The sequence below is a fragment of the Pimephales promelas genome, chromosome 25, assembly GCF_988280905.1.
Source record: "Pimephales promelas chromosome 25, fPimPro1.hap1.1, whole genome shotgun sequence".
Taxonomy (NCBI): Eukaryota; Metazoa; Chordata; class Actinopteri; order Cypriniformes; family Leuciscidae; genus Pimephales; species Pimephales promelas.
In genome coordinates, this window is record NC_142793.1 from 14624592 (window position 1) to 14641583 (window position 16992).

Consider the following 16992-nt stretch of genomic DNA (forward strand, 5'->3'; position numbering starts at 1 on the left):
AGTGGTTGGCTAGACCCTAGATATTGATGGTCCAACTTTTGCCCATTACAGACATTATAATTCTCGATTGAACAAAAGTAATGCGATAATCATCTCTAATTGAGTTTATTTTTGATATAGAGTATTATCGTTGTGCTAATGCCACTTTCAAGTGGATGCGATTAACCCAGCGACTCTGCTGGTTGTTGTTGTTATTGCCTTCTCAAAGAATGGGTTTCTAGTTTCCCACTGACGCTCAAGGATAAGTAACCTACCCTCCATGGTGCTTGTTTTAATCAGCAGCTGTTGCCCTGATGGAGACAGGATTGGATTTGTTGGCCCCCAAAGGCATAGGGGATTCCGTTTAACATTGTTCTTTTTTTATCATTGCTATACTGTATATACACAAGAATGCTACACCACTGTAGTGGCTCTGTTGAGGTTTAAAATATCAGCTAAATGCTAATGAAATATTGAGGAGTAAGTTGATTAGCGTGCGAGTTAGACCCAAAGATGGCGTACATCTTAAAAGGTTTACCCATAGAAGAGGAAGCCAAAAGGAACTGTTGGCAGTTCAACTTCTGACCAAGCATCTGACCCTATGAACATTTATCATTGTAGCCTGAGCCGGGAGTGTTACCTTTCAGCTAATAATTCTTCTAATGAATAGCCAAATCACTTTTGCCACTTTTTTTTTTTTTGGTAGAAAGACAGGACGTCCAGTGATAAATAACTTTTAAGTGACTCTTAGTAACCAGCTCATTGGTGTCTGGTATCAGGTATCTGTCTGTATTACTATTTCCCACAGTGCTACGTAGGAATCATTACTAAGGACTGAGTGAAGCTTTTATAGAATGAACATGGCAGTGGTATGGCACTAGCTATGTTGTGCACAGAGGAAACGTTTCTAAAAATGACTTGGCAGAGCACAGCACCTGATTAAGGCCACTAATGACACTAGCATTCTTTCATTAATATAGAGAAGTGGTTCTCAAACTGATTGCTGATGGTCAGAAAATGATTCTAAATGATTCACAAGACAATATATATATATATATATATATATATATATATTCTAAATGATTCACAAGACAATATATATATATATATATATATATATATGTGTGTGTGTGTGTGTGTATTATAGTTAGTGGTTTAGAGGGGTGTCCAGTCCTGTTAATTTACTAAATCTCGTGATAATTATTTTATGGAACATTAATTTGAGAACTGCTCTATTTCAGCTTTTGTTAAATACTCTGAGGTAAATCCAAGCTGTCAAAAGTATGAAAGTTGTGTTTTAGATTTATTTATTCTGAAGCATGTTATATCTGATGTGACAGTTGCTTAGCAATGAAACGTTGCCCAGGGAACAGTCAAATTGGTGGAATGAGACACTGGAAAATCTTCTATTTTTCCTCCTCATTTGTAATTGCTGAATTTGATCCAAGAAATGCTGTTGTGCTTTGAACTGAGGAAGAAATGAATCAGATCTTGCAGAGCTTTTTGAAAATATATAATTTGCCGAGAGGTAAACTTTTGGTTGCAAAACACAATTTCAGCTAACAATAGTCATCTGTTTCTTAGTTTACAATTTAAGCCCAACAGGAGTGTGTTTGTATTTATTCAGGGTATTTATTATTCCTCAAAACCTTACAGACCTCATGAATACAAAAAAAGAGGCTACAATTTGCAAGAGCTCACCAAAATTGGACAGTTGAAGACTGGAGAAATGTTGCCTGGTCTGATGAGTCTCGATTTCTGTTGAGACATTCAGTTGGTAAAGTCAGAATTTGGCGTAAACAGAATGAGAACATGGACCCATCATGCCTTGTTACCACTGTGCAGGCTGGTGGTGGTGGTGTAATGGTGTGGGGATGTTTTCTTGGCACACTTTAGTCCTCTTAGTGCCAATTGGGCATCGTTTAAATGCCACGGCCTTCCTGAGCATTGTTTCTGACCATGTCCATCCCTTTATGGCCAACATGTACCCATGATTGATGGCTACTTCCAGCAGGATAATGTACCATGTCACAAAGCTCAAATCATTACAAATTGGTTTCTTGAATATGACAATGAGTTCACTGTCCTAAAATGGCCCCCACAGTCACCAGCTCTCAACCCAATAGAGCATCTTTGGGATGTGGTGGAATGGGAGCTCTGTGCTCTGGATGTGCATCCCACAAATCTCCATCAACTGCAAGATGTTATCCTATCAATATGGGCCATTTCTAAAGAATGCTTTCAGCACCTTGTTTAATCACTGCACCGCAGAATTAAGGCAGTTCTGAAAGAAAAAGGGGGTCAAACATAGTATTAGTATGGTGTTCCTAATAATTATTTAGGTGAGTGTATATGCAAATGTCTTTCTAAATGCTTTAGCAAATATACACATTTAAAATTTAGTCTTTCTTTGTGTTCACTGTAAAAATAATCATGTAAAAAAAAAAAAAAAAACGCTACACTACTGGCAGCTGTGATTGCCGGCATCATACCATAAAAATACGGGTTGTTACTGTTTTAAAATGAACAGCTAAATACCGTATTGTCAGCTACAGTATAAAACTTTAATTTAACAGCTTTATACTCTAACACAAAAACAGTAACACACCGTATTGTTACGGTACAGCTGCAAGTAGTTTACCGTTTTTTTACTGGATTATTTTTTACAGTACGATCACTGCAGACCACATTGTAGATTTTATGATGAAACTCTACAGTATGTGCCTATAGACTAAATGTAATAGAGATGTGCATCACGTCACCTTTTTTCACTAATTCACCATTTGTAATTTACACAGAGATGGTAACGGATGGTTTTCAAGAACTTGCACTTTGAAACCCATTTTCAAAAGTTTGCATTTTCAGACCCCCAAAATGGCATTGTTGTGGTAAATTATTATTAGTTTTATTATATATTTTCAGTTGAAAACTCGGTTTGTGTAAATGATCCCAAAATACTCCCTACAATGAAATTGTATGTAATGCTTCTGACCAGGGGACCGGGTCTAGCTGGTTTGCTGTAGCCCCAGAATGACACCACCCTATTTTAGGAAAAACTAGATTTTTCTCTCCATTAGAAGCAATTCAAAAGTAGCTTTGTACTCCGATTAAGCACATTTTTTAAGCAACATATGAATTGGTGGAAATGTATGTCCTCCTTGATTTTTCTAAACAGGAACATAAACTAAAAGCAACTGGCTGCACAAAGGACACTGTGTAATGTTCTGCCCCAACCTCCTGTTTGAATAGAAAAGATGCCAGAACTAAATCTCCAACTAGCTCTTACCTTTTACTCCCCTCTAAATGAGAGCAAATACTGTAAATATAGGTGACGTGACCTTATTTTCCTCTGATTTACAATCCTAATGTCACTTAATAGCAGTCAATGGCATAATTATGTCTTCATAATGCAGCTGCTATTTAATAGGCGATTAGTGTAATTCTTATGTGAAGGGCCAGCTCATATATGCCCTATCAGCTGTTAATGTGAAGAGTTTAAAATGCTATATAATTATAGTTTTCACTATATCTGACGTGTTCACCATTACACAGACCGTGCAATCAACCCTTAGACACTGCTACTGATAATTTTTTATAGACCTAATATAACCTTTTATCTGGAAGATTATGATCTTGGTTTGGAAGAAACCTGAACAAGGCACGGAACAGTCAGATTCAATCTGGGTATAGTATAGGCACACTGCATGACGGTTGAACGGTTTGCAATAAAGTTATATCTGGTATAAGCAGCTGGCCTTTTAAGCAGGTGCATTTCTGAGCCTTTGACCAAAGGTACGTCCGCAAGCATGGCTGCCTGTAACATTCATGACCTGCTGGTGATAAAAGGCATGGAACACAAACATTTATTCAAGTGCAAACTCATACGCTGCAACATATTGACATACATGAGTAACAATTTATAAATGTAAAAAAATGGAAAGGGCTTAGAGGAGATTATCTAGGGATGTCAATTAAGTGCATGAATTTAGTGCAGTTTAATTAGAAAAAAAACAAACAAACATATATTTATACATTTAAATACTTGTAATAAATTAATTACTACTGTATTATAACATTGTAAAACATATTGTTTAAAGTAACCTGGATGCCTTAGAATTCATTCATCTGAACAAAATAATAAGAACCTTTTTTTTCTTTTGTCAAATCAAATTAAATAATGGAAATATTGTTTTACAGTGCAGGAAATATATTAATACCATACACTCAGTAAACAGGGAATATTTTTAGAACTTCTAGCAAGGTTCTCTCAAAAGTATTAACAAACGTTCTTCCAGTAATGTTAATATGTTTCTTTTTTTCAAATTTATCTGTTCTTAAAGGTGAATTATGCAACATTTCATGTTAAAAATGGCCGTTTTTTCTAACCCATACATGCTTCAACAATTGCTTGAATGAGCCCTTCTCTGATCACTGCGATTCCCTCTATAATCCTGTAAAATAAATAAGAGGGATTCGGGCTCAAATTTGAGACTGGGCGTGACATCATGCGCGTTCACACTCGCCTGGCTATGTCTGGCAGGTTTGTGTATTCGCCGCCATTCTCCGTATCAGAAAAGACAACTAGAGTGACAAAACTTTAGTCAACTTTCGACAAAAGTAGAAGATGGATTCAAAGAGACCGGCTTGTACCCCAACGCAAACACCACGCGCACCTCTGGTTGCAGTTTTCCTTGTCGCCAGAGGGGACGTAGTTCTGCAAAAACTCAGAGACTTGCGTTTTGCACCTTTAAAGTTAATAATATTCAACAAAACGTTAGCACAAGACAGTAGTTGGATAGATTTTACATTTAAAATATGTATATATATTTTTTAAAGTGACAGATTTATAATATTGGCTATTTGTCAGATATTAAATGAAATATGAAAATCTGGTTCCCACGGATCCTTGAAAGTTTGTGAATCAGAAAAAAAGAAAAAATCAAGGCTGTGGAAAGTTTTGGAAAGTAAATTCAAATAGATACAGGTTGCTGAAAGTGGTTACATTTATTTTGTGCAAGAAGTTTTCTGAAAAAAATCCATATAATTCACTGTGTAATTCACTGTGAAAGTGTATTCGTAACATTTCGTGGCCTATGCACTCTAGCTTGCTGGATTTACGTAACACAGTCTCATCCCAAGACGTCATATAACTGACGTCTTGGGACGTCATTTGACCATACATCAACATCCGCCGTTTTACGGTACCCTTTAACGTCAGTTACATGATGATCCTGGGACGTCATACAACTGACGCTTTACCTTTAACGTCAGTTAAGTGACAGGGTAGGTTTAGGTCTGGGGTAGGGTTAGGATCCGATAACGTCATCTAACCGACATTAAAACGGCGGATGTTGACGTATGGTCAAAAGACGTCCCAAAATGTCAATTATATGACGTTTTGGGATGAGACTGTGCTGATTTACGTCAGTTACATGCATATGTTATGTTAAGTGTTTCCCGCTTGAGGTGCTTTGTGTTGTACGTTGCGATAACGTACGAAACTACTACGATGGAACCTCATTTGTTGTCCCCACATTAAGCACTTGAATTTGAGGGTATTGGACCTGGAAAGCCCTTGAAAGTGTGAGAACCCTGGTTAAATATCAGTGGCTTTAATATTTATATAAACTGTGGATTTATTGGTTGTATTAATAATACAGTAATGCAGAGAAATGTCAATGCATCCAAAAGCCCGTAACCCCTCCTCTCTCACACACTCTCTCACTCAGTGGCTCATTTGGCTCGCAGCAAAGGTTTATCACTTTTCCATCTGTCTGCCACAGCTCGGTGACTCCTAATTTATCATACTGGTCTGAAGTGAATGGCTGGGTTTCTTCCTTGGATATCAGTGCTGAGAATGGAATATCAACTCTTTATGTTGTGATTTGTAGTGTAGTAACCAAGTCTATTGCCAAACTATTTTAAGACGCCATATACAGTTACTGACATGCAATATAGGATTCTACCTTTGATCCGGTGTTGTGCTGGAATTTCACTGAGTTGATTAATGTTATCGATGAGAAAGCTGATTTTCCATAAATCCTCTGTTGATGATTGATGATCGACATGCCTTGTGGGAGTTGGTTTGTGTATGGGCTTGAGTTGCGTATGCATTTGTCAATATATGAACACGCCAATGTATCTGGATGAACCTGTGTCCTTTAACTTGACTCAATGCCGAAGTTTGGCCACGGTCTTTGGCACGTCTTGCTGTACTCTCAGTGGCTTAGTACAAATTACACTGTGTCCCATGAAGTTCATCGTGCCCTTTTCGGCACAGTAGGAGTTGAACTGATAATCCCAACCTATCATTTCAGGTTTGAATCCGACTCAGTCAGATCTATCGTTCAGTGACAAGGAGTTCACGTCCTCACTGAACCGAAACTCATTATATACAGTAGTCATTTTCCTATGGGGTTTTATAATGTTTTTTTTTTTTTTTACAGTGCATTTGCAGTTTATGGTACTCTGGATTTGGGCCAAATGCTGAGCTCAACTTCCTTCCCTCAGACAGCATGCCAAATACACATAACCTTTACTCTATTTGATTATATGGAAGTGTAAGCTTCTGAACCCAGTTTTGTGACACTTAGCTACTGACTAGTTGTTAATATGACAACATGTAACTAACCATATACAATCACCAAACTGTAATTAATATAGTATTCTATGTTGTATATTTGGGACTTCTTTTTTAATCTCCATGGTTTGTCATGGTACATTTCATGTATGTAACACATTTGTCCCAAGCCCCTTTGAATTTTACTAATGGACATGGTTGTGAAAAAGGTTAAGATGTGAATGACAACATTAGCATTGGTGGATGGGTGGGAGGAGATTGGCAAAGGAAGGGGTGTTTTTTTTTTCCATCTTAATCTCTTTACTATTTAGTCTGGTCAAACATGAAGGTCAAAAATATTTTTAAACCGAGCTCTGTACTCGAGGGAAATGTCGAGTAATGCTACAGGGGCTAGAGAACATCTCGCACCATCGTCTAATTAGTTCAGTCTTTTGCTCTGGATGTGTCAGAGTTGATGGCAAACTGTCCAGCTATCTGAGAAATGCTAAACTCAGAAGTTAGTTTTCATGCTGTCTACAACTACTTCTTCTGATTAATTGTAGACCATGTCTTGTAATGTTTCACACCGTCCTTGTTGCTAATATCTGTGGGGAAAAAAAAAAAAAAACTATTGATGTGCCAATACTCTAACTCCATTTTGATTATTATAATGTGTTGTCACTGTGGATAAGTCATGTTTCATGTACTGCCCTCTAGTGATGAAACAAGGCATGTTACTCTTAAACAATAATGAGTGTGCATTTATATACATTATTTATTTTACATTTTGTAAAATTACAATTGAATTTATCACCATTATTTTCATATTAAACCCTATTCAGATGGTATTTTCAGCCTGTTATGGTGATTTTAAAAGAATATTTCCATGCCTCCTCTGCAATAAACTTCCAGTGCATTCTGATGGGAGTTTTTTCACAAATTGCAACAGTTTGTTTTGGTCGGTCAAAAGATCATATTCCAACATACTGAATGTTATGCAAAGCATGTTGCTCTTATTATAATTGTGCATTTTACCCAGCTAGACTTTCTCTTTTTTTCTGTCTACTCTCATAACTATGGCGTGGTGGCGAATCGATGATATTAATGCATTATAACTGTTTTATAAATGAGCTTCCATTGAGTCAATAATTACTGCACAAAGTCTCAAATTGTAACTTTATAGTTCTTAGCAGTACTCAAAAAATAATTGGCACCAATCCTCCTTGAAAACTCGATTCAGATGAGAATTACGTTTCCGAACAATCTTGGAGTTTGTCCAAAAAAAAAAAAAAAAAAAAAAACACATATAAAAGATGCAAATATAAATGATTTTGGGTGTTTGGAGAAAAAACCTAAGGTCTGTAAACCGCAGAAAGATTCTTGTCTTATAACCAATTACCTCTCATGGGCTTCTGCGCTGCACGAAAATGAAATCCTAAGGCCTTGATCGCAGCTGTAATTAGCAAGAGTTGCTAATTCTTATTTTAGCATGGGAACAAATGGAGGGATGGAAACTCACAGCTCTGAAACCCGAACTTGCCAAATACGTGCATCTCAAGTCGGATAATAACTGACCGGGTCACTGGGAACAGGACAGAGGTGAAGATGGATGCTGTACCAGGAGCTGTTGTTAGCATGTCCTGCGTCAGCTCATCTGTATACGCCTGGGAAGAGGTCGAGGTCCCTTGGTATCGGGCTTCAACCTGTTACCCAAAACACAGAACTGTTTTGGGATCACTAATTTTAATTTTGTTTGCAATTAATAACACACAGCCGATTGTATTCAAAATACTTCAAATACTTTCAGAGATATAGATTTATTACTATTTCATTATTATTTGTAATATGAAGAGTTCAGATGCAAAAGCCTCTAAATGCCATTTGAAATTTTCTTCTTTAATGATGATTTTTATCAAACTTGTATATTTAAGTTCAGTAATTTCACTGCTTGTTTAGCAGTTTATTAGTAGACCTAAAACAACAATATACATATATATATATATATATATATATAGGCTAATATTTGATTATATAATTATCGAATATATTATTTAATGATGTAATTTAAGTTTGTTTAGCATAGTTTTTTAACACGTATATGTAAACAAATACACAAAAATGTCCTCCATATGAAATGAATCTATATTCACCACCACCTTTTTGCCAAATTAATGAAATTTATATAGCATATGTTAAATAAATAAAAGAAAAAGAAGTAATATAGTTGGTAAGTTTTTATAGATTTTTAGCTTTAGTTTGCTGACTATCAACTAGCTACACTACATAACTTGCCAAACTGGATACGCAATGGTCCAATGTAATCAAACAATACAGATAATTACTTCATATGTCATTTTACAAGTCATTACTCAAATATGAAGGAATATTTATACTTACCAAATTTGATGATGATGGAAGAATTAAATCATCTGCCGATAGACTCTCCAGCTTTGCCGATGAACGAGACCTGTTTCACGCTTTATGTAATCTCGGGATACATAATGTGAACTTACTTTAATGGTTCAGCATGTTTTTAAGTTGAGATGACACACAGTCTAATTAAGTCAACTCACAGACTAGTTGAGATTGTGAAAACTCAACATGTTAACTTGAATTAACAAATTCAGAAACTACAAGTTGTATCAACTTACAAAATTACTTTGAATCTGCCAAGTAATAGTTGTATTGTATTGTATTGTATTGATTTTTATTTAAAGGGACCATGTGCAATTAATAACATAAATGTAAACATTTGATGCATTACACCAGAGTTAGCCTTAGGCTAATTTACACCTGCAGTTCCTTTTTCAATTTCGGTTCTAGTGTGGCTCATACAATCAAAATTTTAAATCAGATCCAGGACAATTAGTTTTCAAAAAACAAATGTTGAACGGCTTATTCATTCGAAACAAAATTTCAGTTTAAGCTACTTTTTTTCCCCTTTTGCAGTGTTTTAAGTTAAAGGGTTAGTTCACCCAAAAATGAAAATTCTGTCAGTATTTACTCAACCTCATGTTGTTCCAACCCCGTAAGACTTTTGTTTACCTTCAGAACACAAATTAAGATATTTTTGATGAAATCTGAGTGCTGGATCACTCCTCCATACTAGTCCATAGGCTTTTTGGAGGGATTGAAACTTGCCGGCCTCGGAAAGTTATTCAAGACATCGTTAAAATAGTCCAAGTGACTAGTGGCTCAATCTTAAGTTTATCAAACAACGAGAAAACTTTTTGCACACAAAAATAACGACTGTATTTCAACTATTCATTTACTTCTCTCTCTGCATTGAGTCAGGTTACTAGTTTAATAGCGTAAGCTTCTGTTATTGTACGTCACACGCATCACACACATGACCAGCGTTGGCCAATAGTGAGCCTACGTGTGACGCTCTACGCTATCACACTACGTTAACTGACTAGCGGCCCATAGAGAAGGAAGTGAATAGTTGAAATAAAGTCGTTATTTTTGTTTGTTTTTGCGCACAAAAAGTATTCTCATCGCTTGATAAAGTTAAGATTGAGCCACTGTAGTCACTTGGAATATTTTAATGATGTCTTTAATAACTTTTCGAGGCCGGCAAGTTTCAATCCCTCAATAAGCATATGGACTAGTATGCAGGAGCGATCCAGCTATAAGATTTCATCTTAATTCGTGTTCCGAAGATGAACGAAGGTCTTACAGGGTTGGAACAACATGAGGTTGAGTAAATACTGACAGAATTTTCATTTTTGTGTGAACTAACTCTTTAAAACTCTTGAAAAACCCTTGAAAAAATGTCCAATGGCTTTTTTTTTTTAAATTTTTATTCCGACAGCCTGTCTGTTTTGGCTTCTTAAACATAAACAATGTCATCCTAAGTGAGGACTCGGGTTACTAGCAGAAATTCAGCTAATGAAGACGATGCACATAAGCCTTCATCAGCTGCTGACCATAAACATTCTTTCTGATTGGACGATTAATGTAAAACGGTTTGATGACACTCTGCAAATAGAACGGCATGACAGGTGCCATTGCTCTTGTAAAATGTGTGTTTCATAGATGTGCTTTGTGATTTTAATCCCGAATCGAAAGTTACAAAGCATGACATGCTGATGTCCTATTTAAATAGTTGTAATTCAGAAAACAAATCCATAAGGATAGTGGCCAAGTCAGGATGGCAGTGTTGCATTTGGTGTTTATACTCACTTTGATTTCTCTGAACAACATCTTGATCTCATCAGTTGCACCAGAGCTGTCATCACCCAGCATTCATGCCCTGATGTTCCATGTCCTAAAACAGTGGTATAAATAGCTGTGCGTACGCAGCCGCGACACAGTGCTTGCTTTAGCCAGATGGAATATTTAGCCATCTTTCACACAATGTAGTCGGCAGATGTGTTTAAATAGTGCCCATGATAGAGATAATTCTAAGTTCTGACTGAGAAGAAGTGTAACTGAGTCTACCGTGCTACCCCCACACATTTTGTTGATCCTGGACCTACATTCCTGTCTAAAAATGTCTCAAGTGCTAATCATAATTTAGCCCTAAAAGCAGAGGGAAATTATAGGTGAATTACACTGATGTAGAAGCATCTAACCCTGGTTGTAAGTAAGCCTAAACTCGACATAAACTGTAAACTTGTCCCTCCAATTTTTATTGGTTGTTTGGAATGTTGTTCCATAAATCACAAATCACTTCACGCTTTTTTTTTTTTTTTTTGCAATTTGGAACTTTACAACCCACTTTCATTAAAAAAATGACTTTGTCAGCGCGTTGCGATTTCAATTTTTTGATTTTAAATAGTGTGTAATGTTGCTGTTGTTGCATGAACAGTATCTGCAAAGTTGCAGCGCTGAAAGTTTAGTGTAAGCAGAGATATCGTCCTTTTAAAAATCAGGAAGTATATTGCCTACAAAATCGACTCGATTGGGACTACAGCTGGGTTTTAGACGTCACTAACCTAGTTTTAGTCACACATTTGCATTAACCCCTCCCTCCAGAAAATGCAAAAAAGGGCATGGCCATATTTCTGCGGCTCATCAAGTGTGTTGTGTTCACCCAGCTGTCAGGTCTTCTGTGTTCAGGCTTCCCACGGATGCTGTACTTCGTCAACAATGGATACAATTTATGTTTGATTATATCCCTGAAAATGACGATCGTAATTTAGCTCTCTGTGCTGCGCATTTTACGGAAGACAGCTTCCAGAATCTCCACGAATTCAAAGCCGGATTCAACAAGAAACTGTTACTAAAACATGAAGCAGTTCCAACTTTAAAACAAGAAGCATCAGTTGTTGGGCCACAACCTGTAAGTAGGCTAAGACTTCATCATTTTAGATGTGTTTGCATGTTTAATTCCAGACGTAGCCTTGTTTTATTATTATTATTTTTTTTCAAATGCCAGCGCTGGCTTTATAGCCACTAGGCTACTAGTGTTTTAAATGTATTTTTCATGTACTTTGTATAACGTTATATGTTTTATGACGTTATTTTCGATTTGATCAAGAACGTGAACTAATGCCAACGTTGTTTAGTAGCCAGTCAGTTGCTATTGTTGCCAGTCAGATGCTATTGTGTAAAACAAACGTGTATAAAGTTAAAAAAATGTAGCAATTTATCATTCAGAAACGTTTAGTAAGAGCCGTGTGTGGTGAGTTTCTGCTTGACTTGTGGCTTTCTCGGTCTGATTCTACCTCAAACTGATACTGCAGTTCGACACCATTATTTACCTTATTTACATCTGGACCGGAGCTCATGACATGCACGTTTCGCCCGTAAAGGTAATGGGCTTTAACCTTCCGGACAACGTGAGCGACAGTTTAGCCAATCACAACACACCGGCCCAAACTAACCAATCTGAGCCCACTGCTTGTTTCTGAGGGAGTGGTTTCATAGAATCAGGAAATCTGCATCATAACATGAGGTCTGACCTTTGTCAGAGGCTTATAAAACAAAGTAAGAGGCTTGGAAAACAAGACCTAGAGACCAGACGTATCCACCCACCTACCTACACCAAAGCAAACATTATCCCTATTTATAAGTCACTGGATAAAATTGTATGCCTAATGCAACTTTTAGTCAAAACAATTCACACAAAGGCCCGTTTACACCAAGAGCAATATAAAGATAACAATAGCTATTTCAGTCCACACCAATGCACAATATCGTTGTGTTTATGTGTTTATTAAAGGGTTAGTCGCCACCCGTAAAAAAAAAAAAAAAAAAAAAAAAAAAAAAACTCACCCTCATGTCGTTCCAACCCCATAAGACCCCCGTTCATCTTCGGAACACAGTTTAAGCTCTTTAAAACAGGATGGATTCTGATTGGCTGTCAATGTTTTTATTGTTTATCAGTTGGAAAAACAAAATTGATCTGAAAATGACTCCAATGATATTAATATAGTTGTGTTGTGTTGATGATTTTTAGAGATGCACCAGTCGAGTGGCCATAAATTGGAATGGTATTGTGCCGAATTTCGACTCCCCGCGGCTCGCCAAATTAAACTACCTGATTGCCTAATAATAACCACACCCCCACACTTAATCTTCAGAATTTGGCAACAGGACAAGCTGAAGATGGACACAAAGAGGAGAGCACAGATGTGTCAGCAGAGACAATAGTAGCAGCAAGCACACTTGTCGCTCTATATTGAAAGGAAAAAAAAATATTGAACTGGAGGTGGGGGTTTGTATGAATGTATTTCTGAAGGGAACTGAACTGACTGTCTTCAGATGCCGTTTTTGTAATGACAAATATTATAAGTCTGATATTGATATTGCTCCATAAGCACCGCCTACTGACAGAGAGTGAATTTGCATTTTTATTAAGTTCGTCCGGTGTTTTTGTTTTGTGCAGAATTTCACAAAGCAGCCACAAAGTCAGATCATGTTGTGTTTGCTTTTAATCTTAAAAGTATATAACCTATTTTAAACTAAAAAAACAACAACAACTGTTCATTCAAGCTACATGTGTGTAGCATCTTTATGTGTAGTGGCTGCCTGTAATCTCATGACTGTAAATTGCTAAAACTGTTATAGGCCTTTGAGTTTGGTAACACAAATGTTGCCTATTTAATTGTTCTTCCTGGCATCAGATGCCCCTTTATGGCAGCCAAAAACACAGCTATGAATGTGAGTTCAACACTAATCACGTTCATTTACTCTGTCTAGATCCATTTCAGGGATGGATCATCTTTTTAATGCTAGTGCCAGTCCATGTTTAAACACAGCCTGCCTCTATTAGCTCTGTCACGCATGTACACACACAGCCGCTCGCCTCTCTTCCTAATCGCACACATACACACACTCAGAGAAGATTCCTCAGCCTCTTGATATCCCTCCGGTCTGTGTCCTCTCTACTGTGAAATGCTCGGCTTGGTTTAATCCCTGTGTCTCGTCAGGCCCTTTTAATAGGAGCCTCATCTCAATGTCCGTGCACAACTGGAGCAGCCCGCGGGTTTATCTGAGGGAGATAGAGTTTCAGGCGACAAGCTGAACCCCTCTCGGCTTTAACTGTACCCGTCTGTCTTGTTTAAGCACAGAGGGAGAAGGTGCTGCCTCTGTGTCACTCTAACCTCTCTGTCATTTCTCCTTCTTTGTTTCCGTTTTTCAGCCCGATCGAGACCCAGCATGGCATCGTCGAGCTCCAGCGGACTCGAGGTTCTCCTAGGCACGTTGCAGGTAAACGCACATTGTTTCTGAACGCATGCATCTGGATTGTCTCTCATTCTAAGCATAGGAACGGCCTACAGATGCCAGCAAGCGCGCTGGTAATGACTGCCAACACACGCAGGGCACTTTCCATGTGCTGAGTGGGAAAGATTAATTACATGGTATCGCAGGACCATGAAAAGTAGAGCCTGTGGTTTAATGTAAACATGTTTACCTCCCCACTCCAAGGCAAAATTCGAAACGTTAACATGCGCGATGGGGCGCAATGCTTGAAACCGTAGCTGCAATTTGCAGACTGTATGGCGGTATCATTGTGAGCGCTATTTTGGACTAGTGTGTACTAAACAACTGCTTTACAAGGCAAGCTTTAAAGTTGTACTTTTTTGTTTGTTGTACTAGAAACTTGTTTGTCAGCTGAACCCCTTAGACATCAAATATTACACTGTATAGGCTGTATATCAGATATAGGCTATATGTAAAATATTTACCTCTAGCGATTAAGGTCACGTGACATGCAAGTAATCTTTTTAGTGTAGGGTTTTTTTATTTTAAAATTATAGGGCTGCATGTGTAAAGGGATTTTTATTATTGTTCAAAAATGAAGATATAAATATATTACTTGTTGTAAATTATAGTTCTGTAAATTATAATCATTTTATTTTACACTGCAAGTTACAGTACCGATATTTATGTCTTCACTTTCAAAATTTCAAATCTGTGAGCTTTTATTTTGGCGAAATGCTGTAAACGTCTATCCACAGGAATCGTAGAAATTTTACATAGCTAATAGGAAGTCAGGGCAATGATGACCAGTTATAGAGTTTCGTGGTCATCTTAGTAAAGCATTTGACTGAATGATGCCATGATTGAGAAGATTGTCTTAATGAAGTATATTCAGTTCAATTCAATTCAAATTTATTTGTATAGCGCTTTTCATAATACTAGTGTTTCAAAGCAGCTTTACATAAGTGCATTTCAGAAATGTTCATGGGAAACTACATTTAGTTAATCATGTATTTATTTAGGGCATAACATATCGCGGGAGTTGAGTCGTCTCTTCACAGGCGTCGAGTCGTCTCCTCACAGGCGTTTAGTCGTCTCATCGCAAAGTCTGAGCCTCGAACAATATCAGGAAGGCTATTCCAGAGTTTAGGAGCTAAATGCGAGAACGCCCTCCCTCCTTTAGTGGACTTAGATATCCTAGGAATGACCAGAAGCCTTGAATTTAGTGATCTGAAAGAACACGATGGATTGTAAGGCGATAGAAGGTCCATTAAATACACAGGAGCTAAACCATTTAGGGCTTTATAGGTCAGTAGTAGTAGTTAGTATTTGATACGGAACTTAAAGGAGAACTCCGGTCAATTTTAACTAGAGCCTGGCCGATATTATCGGCCGATATTAGGCATTTTCCAAACTATCGGTATCGGCAGTTATAATGGCCAATAAATGAATATTTCAAAAATAAAATAAAAATGGACGAAATACGCTTGAACCATGTTGTGAGTGTTGGAGTTGTATAGTTTGTCCACCAGAGGGCACTTTACACAGTCCCTAACCACAATGCTAGCTAATGCCACTATCATTGGAAGACCACTAACGTTAACATTAATGAGCTTTGGTTCCTCTGTTGCGACAATAAAAGAAACAAGTTTCTTTTTAAAATGCATTATCATATTATTTTAGTTAAAACTCATACATAACTACAAATAACTAATGTTAGGGAAATCTGTTAATGTTTTGTTGCGCGTTTCTGAAAAAAAAAAAATATCGGCCGATATATCGGAATATTGGAATTTTAAACCAACAAATATTTGTATCGGTATCGGCCTTCAAAATCCTTTATCGGTCGGGCTCTAATTTTAACATTGAGCTCATTTTTTGTACATTTGGAGTGCTGTTAGTACAGACAAAAACGACAAAAATCGGTGTTGCCTACACCGTGTTATCATCTTTTTAAAATTCGCACCCTGTTAACTTCAATGGGGCAAGTTCTAAACCTGCTTTTAGCCTCTTAACATCCTTGATTTGTCATTACGAGTGCACAGCCATGTGAGTCTTGTTGTTAAGAGTGATCACGGTCAATCTGACTGCAGTAGATGTGAAAGATATTAATAAAAATGATATTAATTCAGCCAGCTCACATACCTGTATTTACTTCCTGTTTTCGGTCGAAGTCCACAGTAGCCGATTGTCGAGTTTGCGCGCGCGATCATTGTTAACTAAATGATGTTCTACATCTGATTCGGATTAACTGTCCATTTGAGCTGATATTCTCAGAACACCACACAGTACCATCATCGTATCCACAGTCTGAGTATCCACTGTTGTTTAGTTACCAATGATCGCGCGCGAACTCAACTCGCGCGCAAACTCGAGTGCCTTGTGATTAAGTTAAAAGGATTATATAGGATGACGTGGCTTCATGCACACACATATTTGATTCTGATATTGTTTATTGTTCATCATGACAGCATCCATCGATACAATAGTAATTGATGGTTTAAAATAAAAGGACCAGTATACATTATATTTTGTTCCCTGCTTTCCATATGTGTTTTGAGTAGAGTTGTTGTGCTAACAGAATGTCTCATAATCCAAATTGTACATTTTAAATGTGATTTTTATCCACTTCCACAGCTTATGGTGACTGATTTCATATCAGTGATTTGTATATCAGCTGCTGCCAATGAACTGCAAAGGCCTTATGTGCTCACAGGAGGGCGACGTGCCGAATTTCAGATAACTTTCTACCTCTTGCATGAAAATCAAGCTCAGAGGAGCAGAAATTATTTAGTGTACGC

At 37.3% G+C, this 16992-nt stretch overlaps 1 protein-coding gene across 2 annotated transcripts in view; it reads left to right on the top strand.

Moving 5' to 3' along the window:
- The window catches only part of agbl1 (AGBL carboxypeptidase 1), a 222757-nt gene that overhangs the window by 55285 nt on the left and 150480 nt on the right, over nucleotides 1-16992 (top strand). For both annotated transcript variants that reach the window (XM_089128014.1, XM_089128013.1), the window contains one exon: nucleotides 14130-14197. In XM_089128014.1, coding sequence (XP_088984140.1) covers nucleotides 14147-14197 — 51 coding nt within the window. In that variant the 5' untranslated portion in view covers nucleotides 14130-14146. The remainder of the gene's footprint in view (nucleotides 1-14129; nucleotides 14198-16992) is intronic.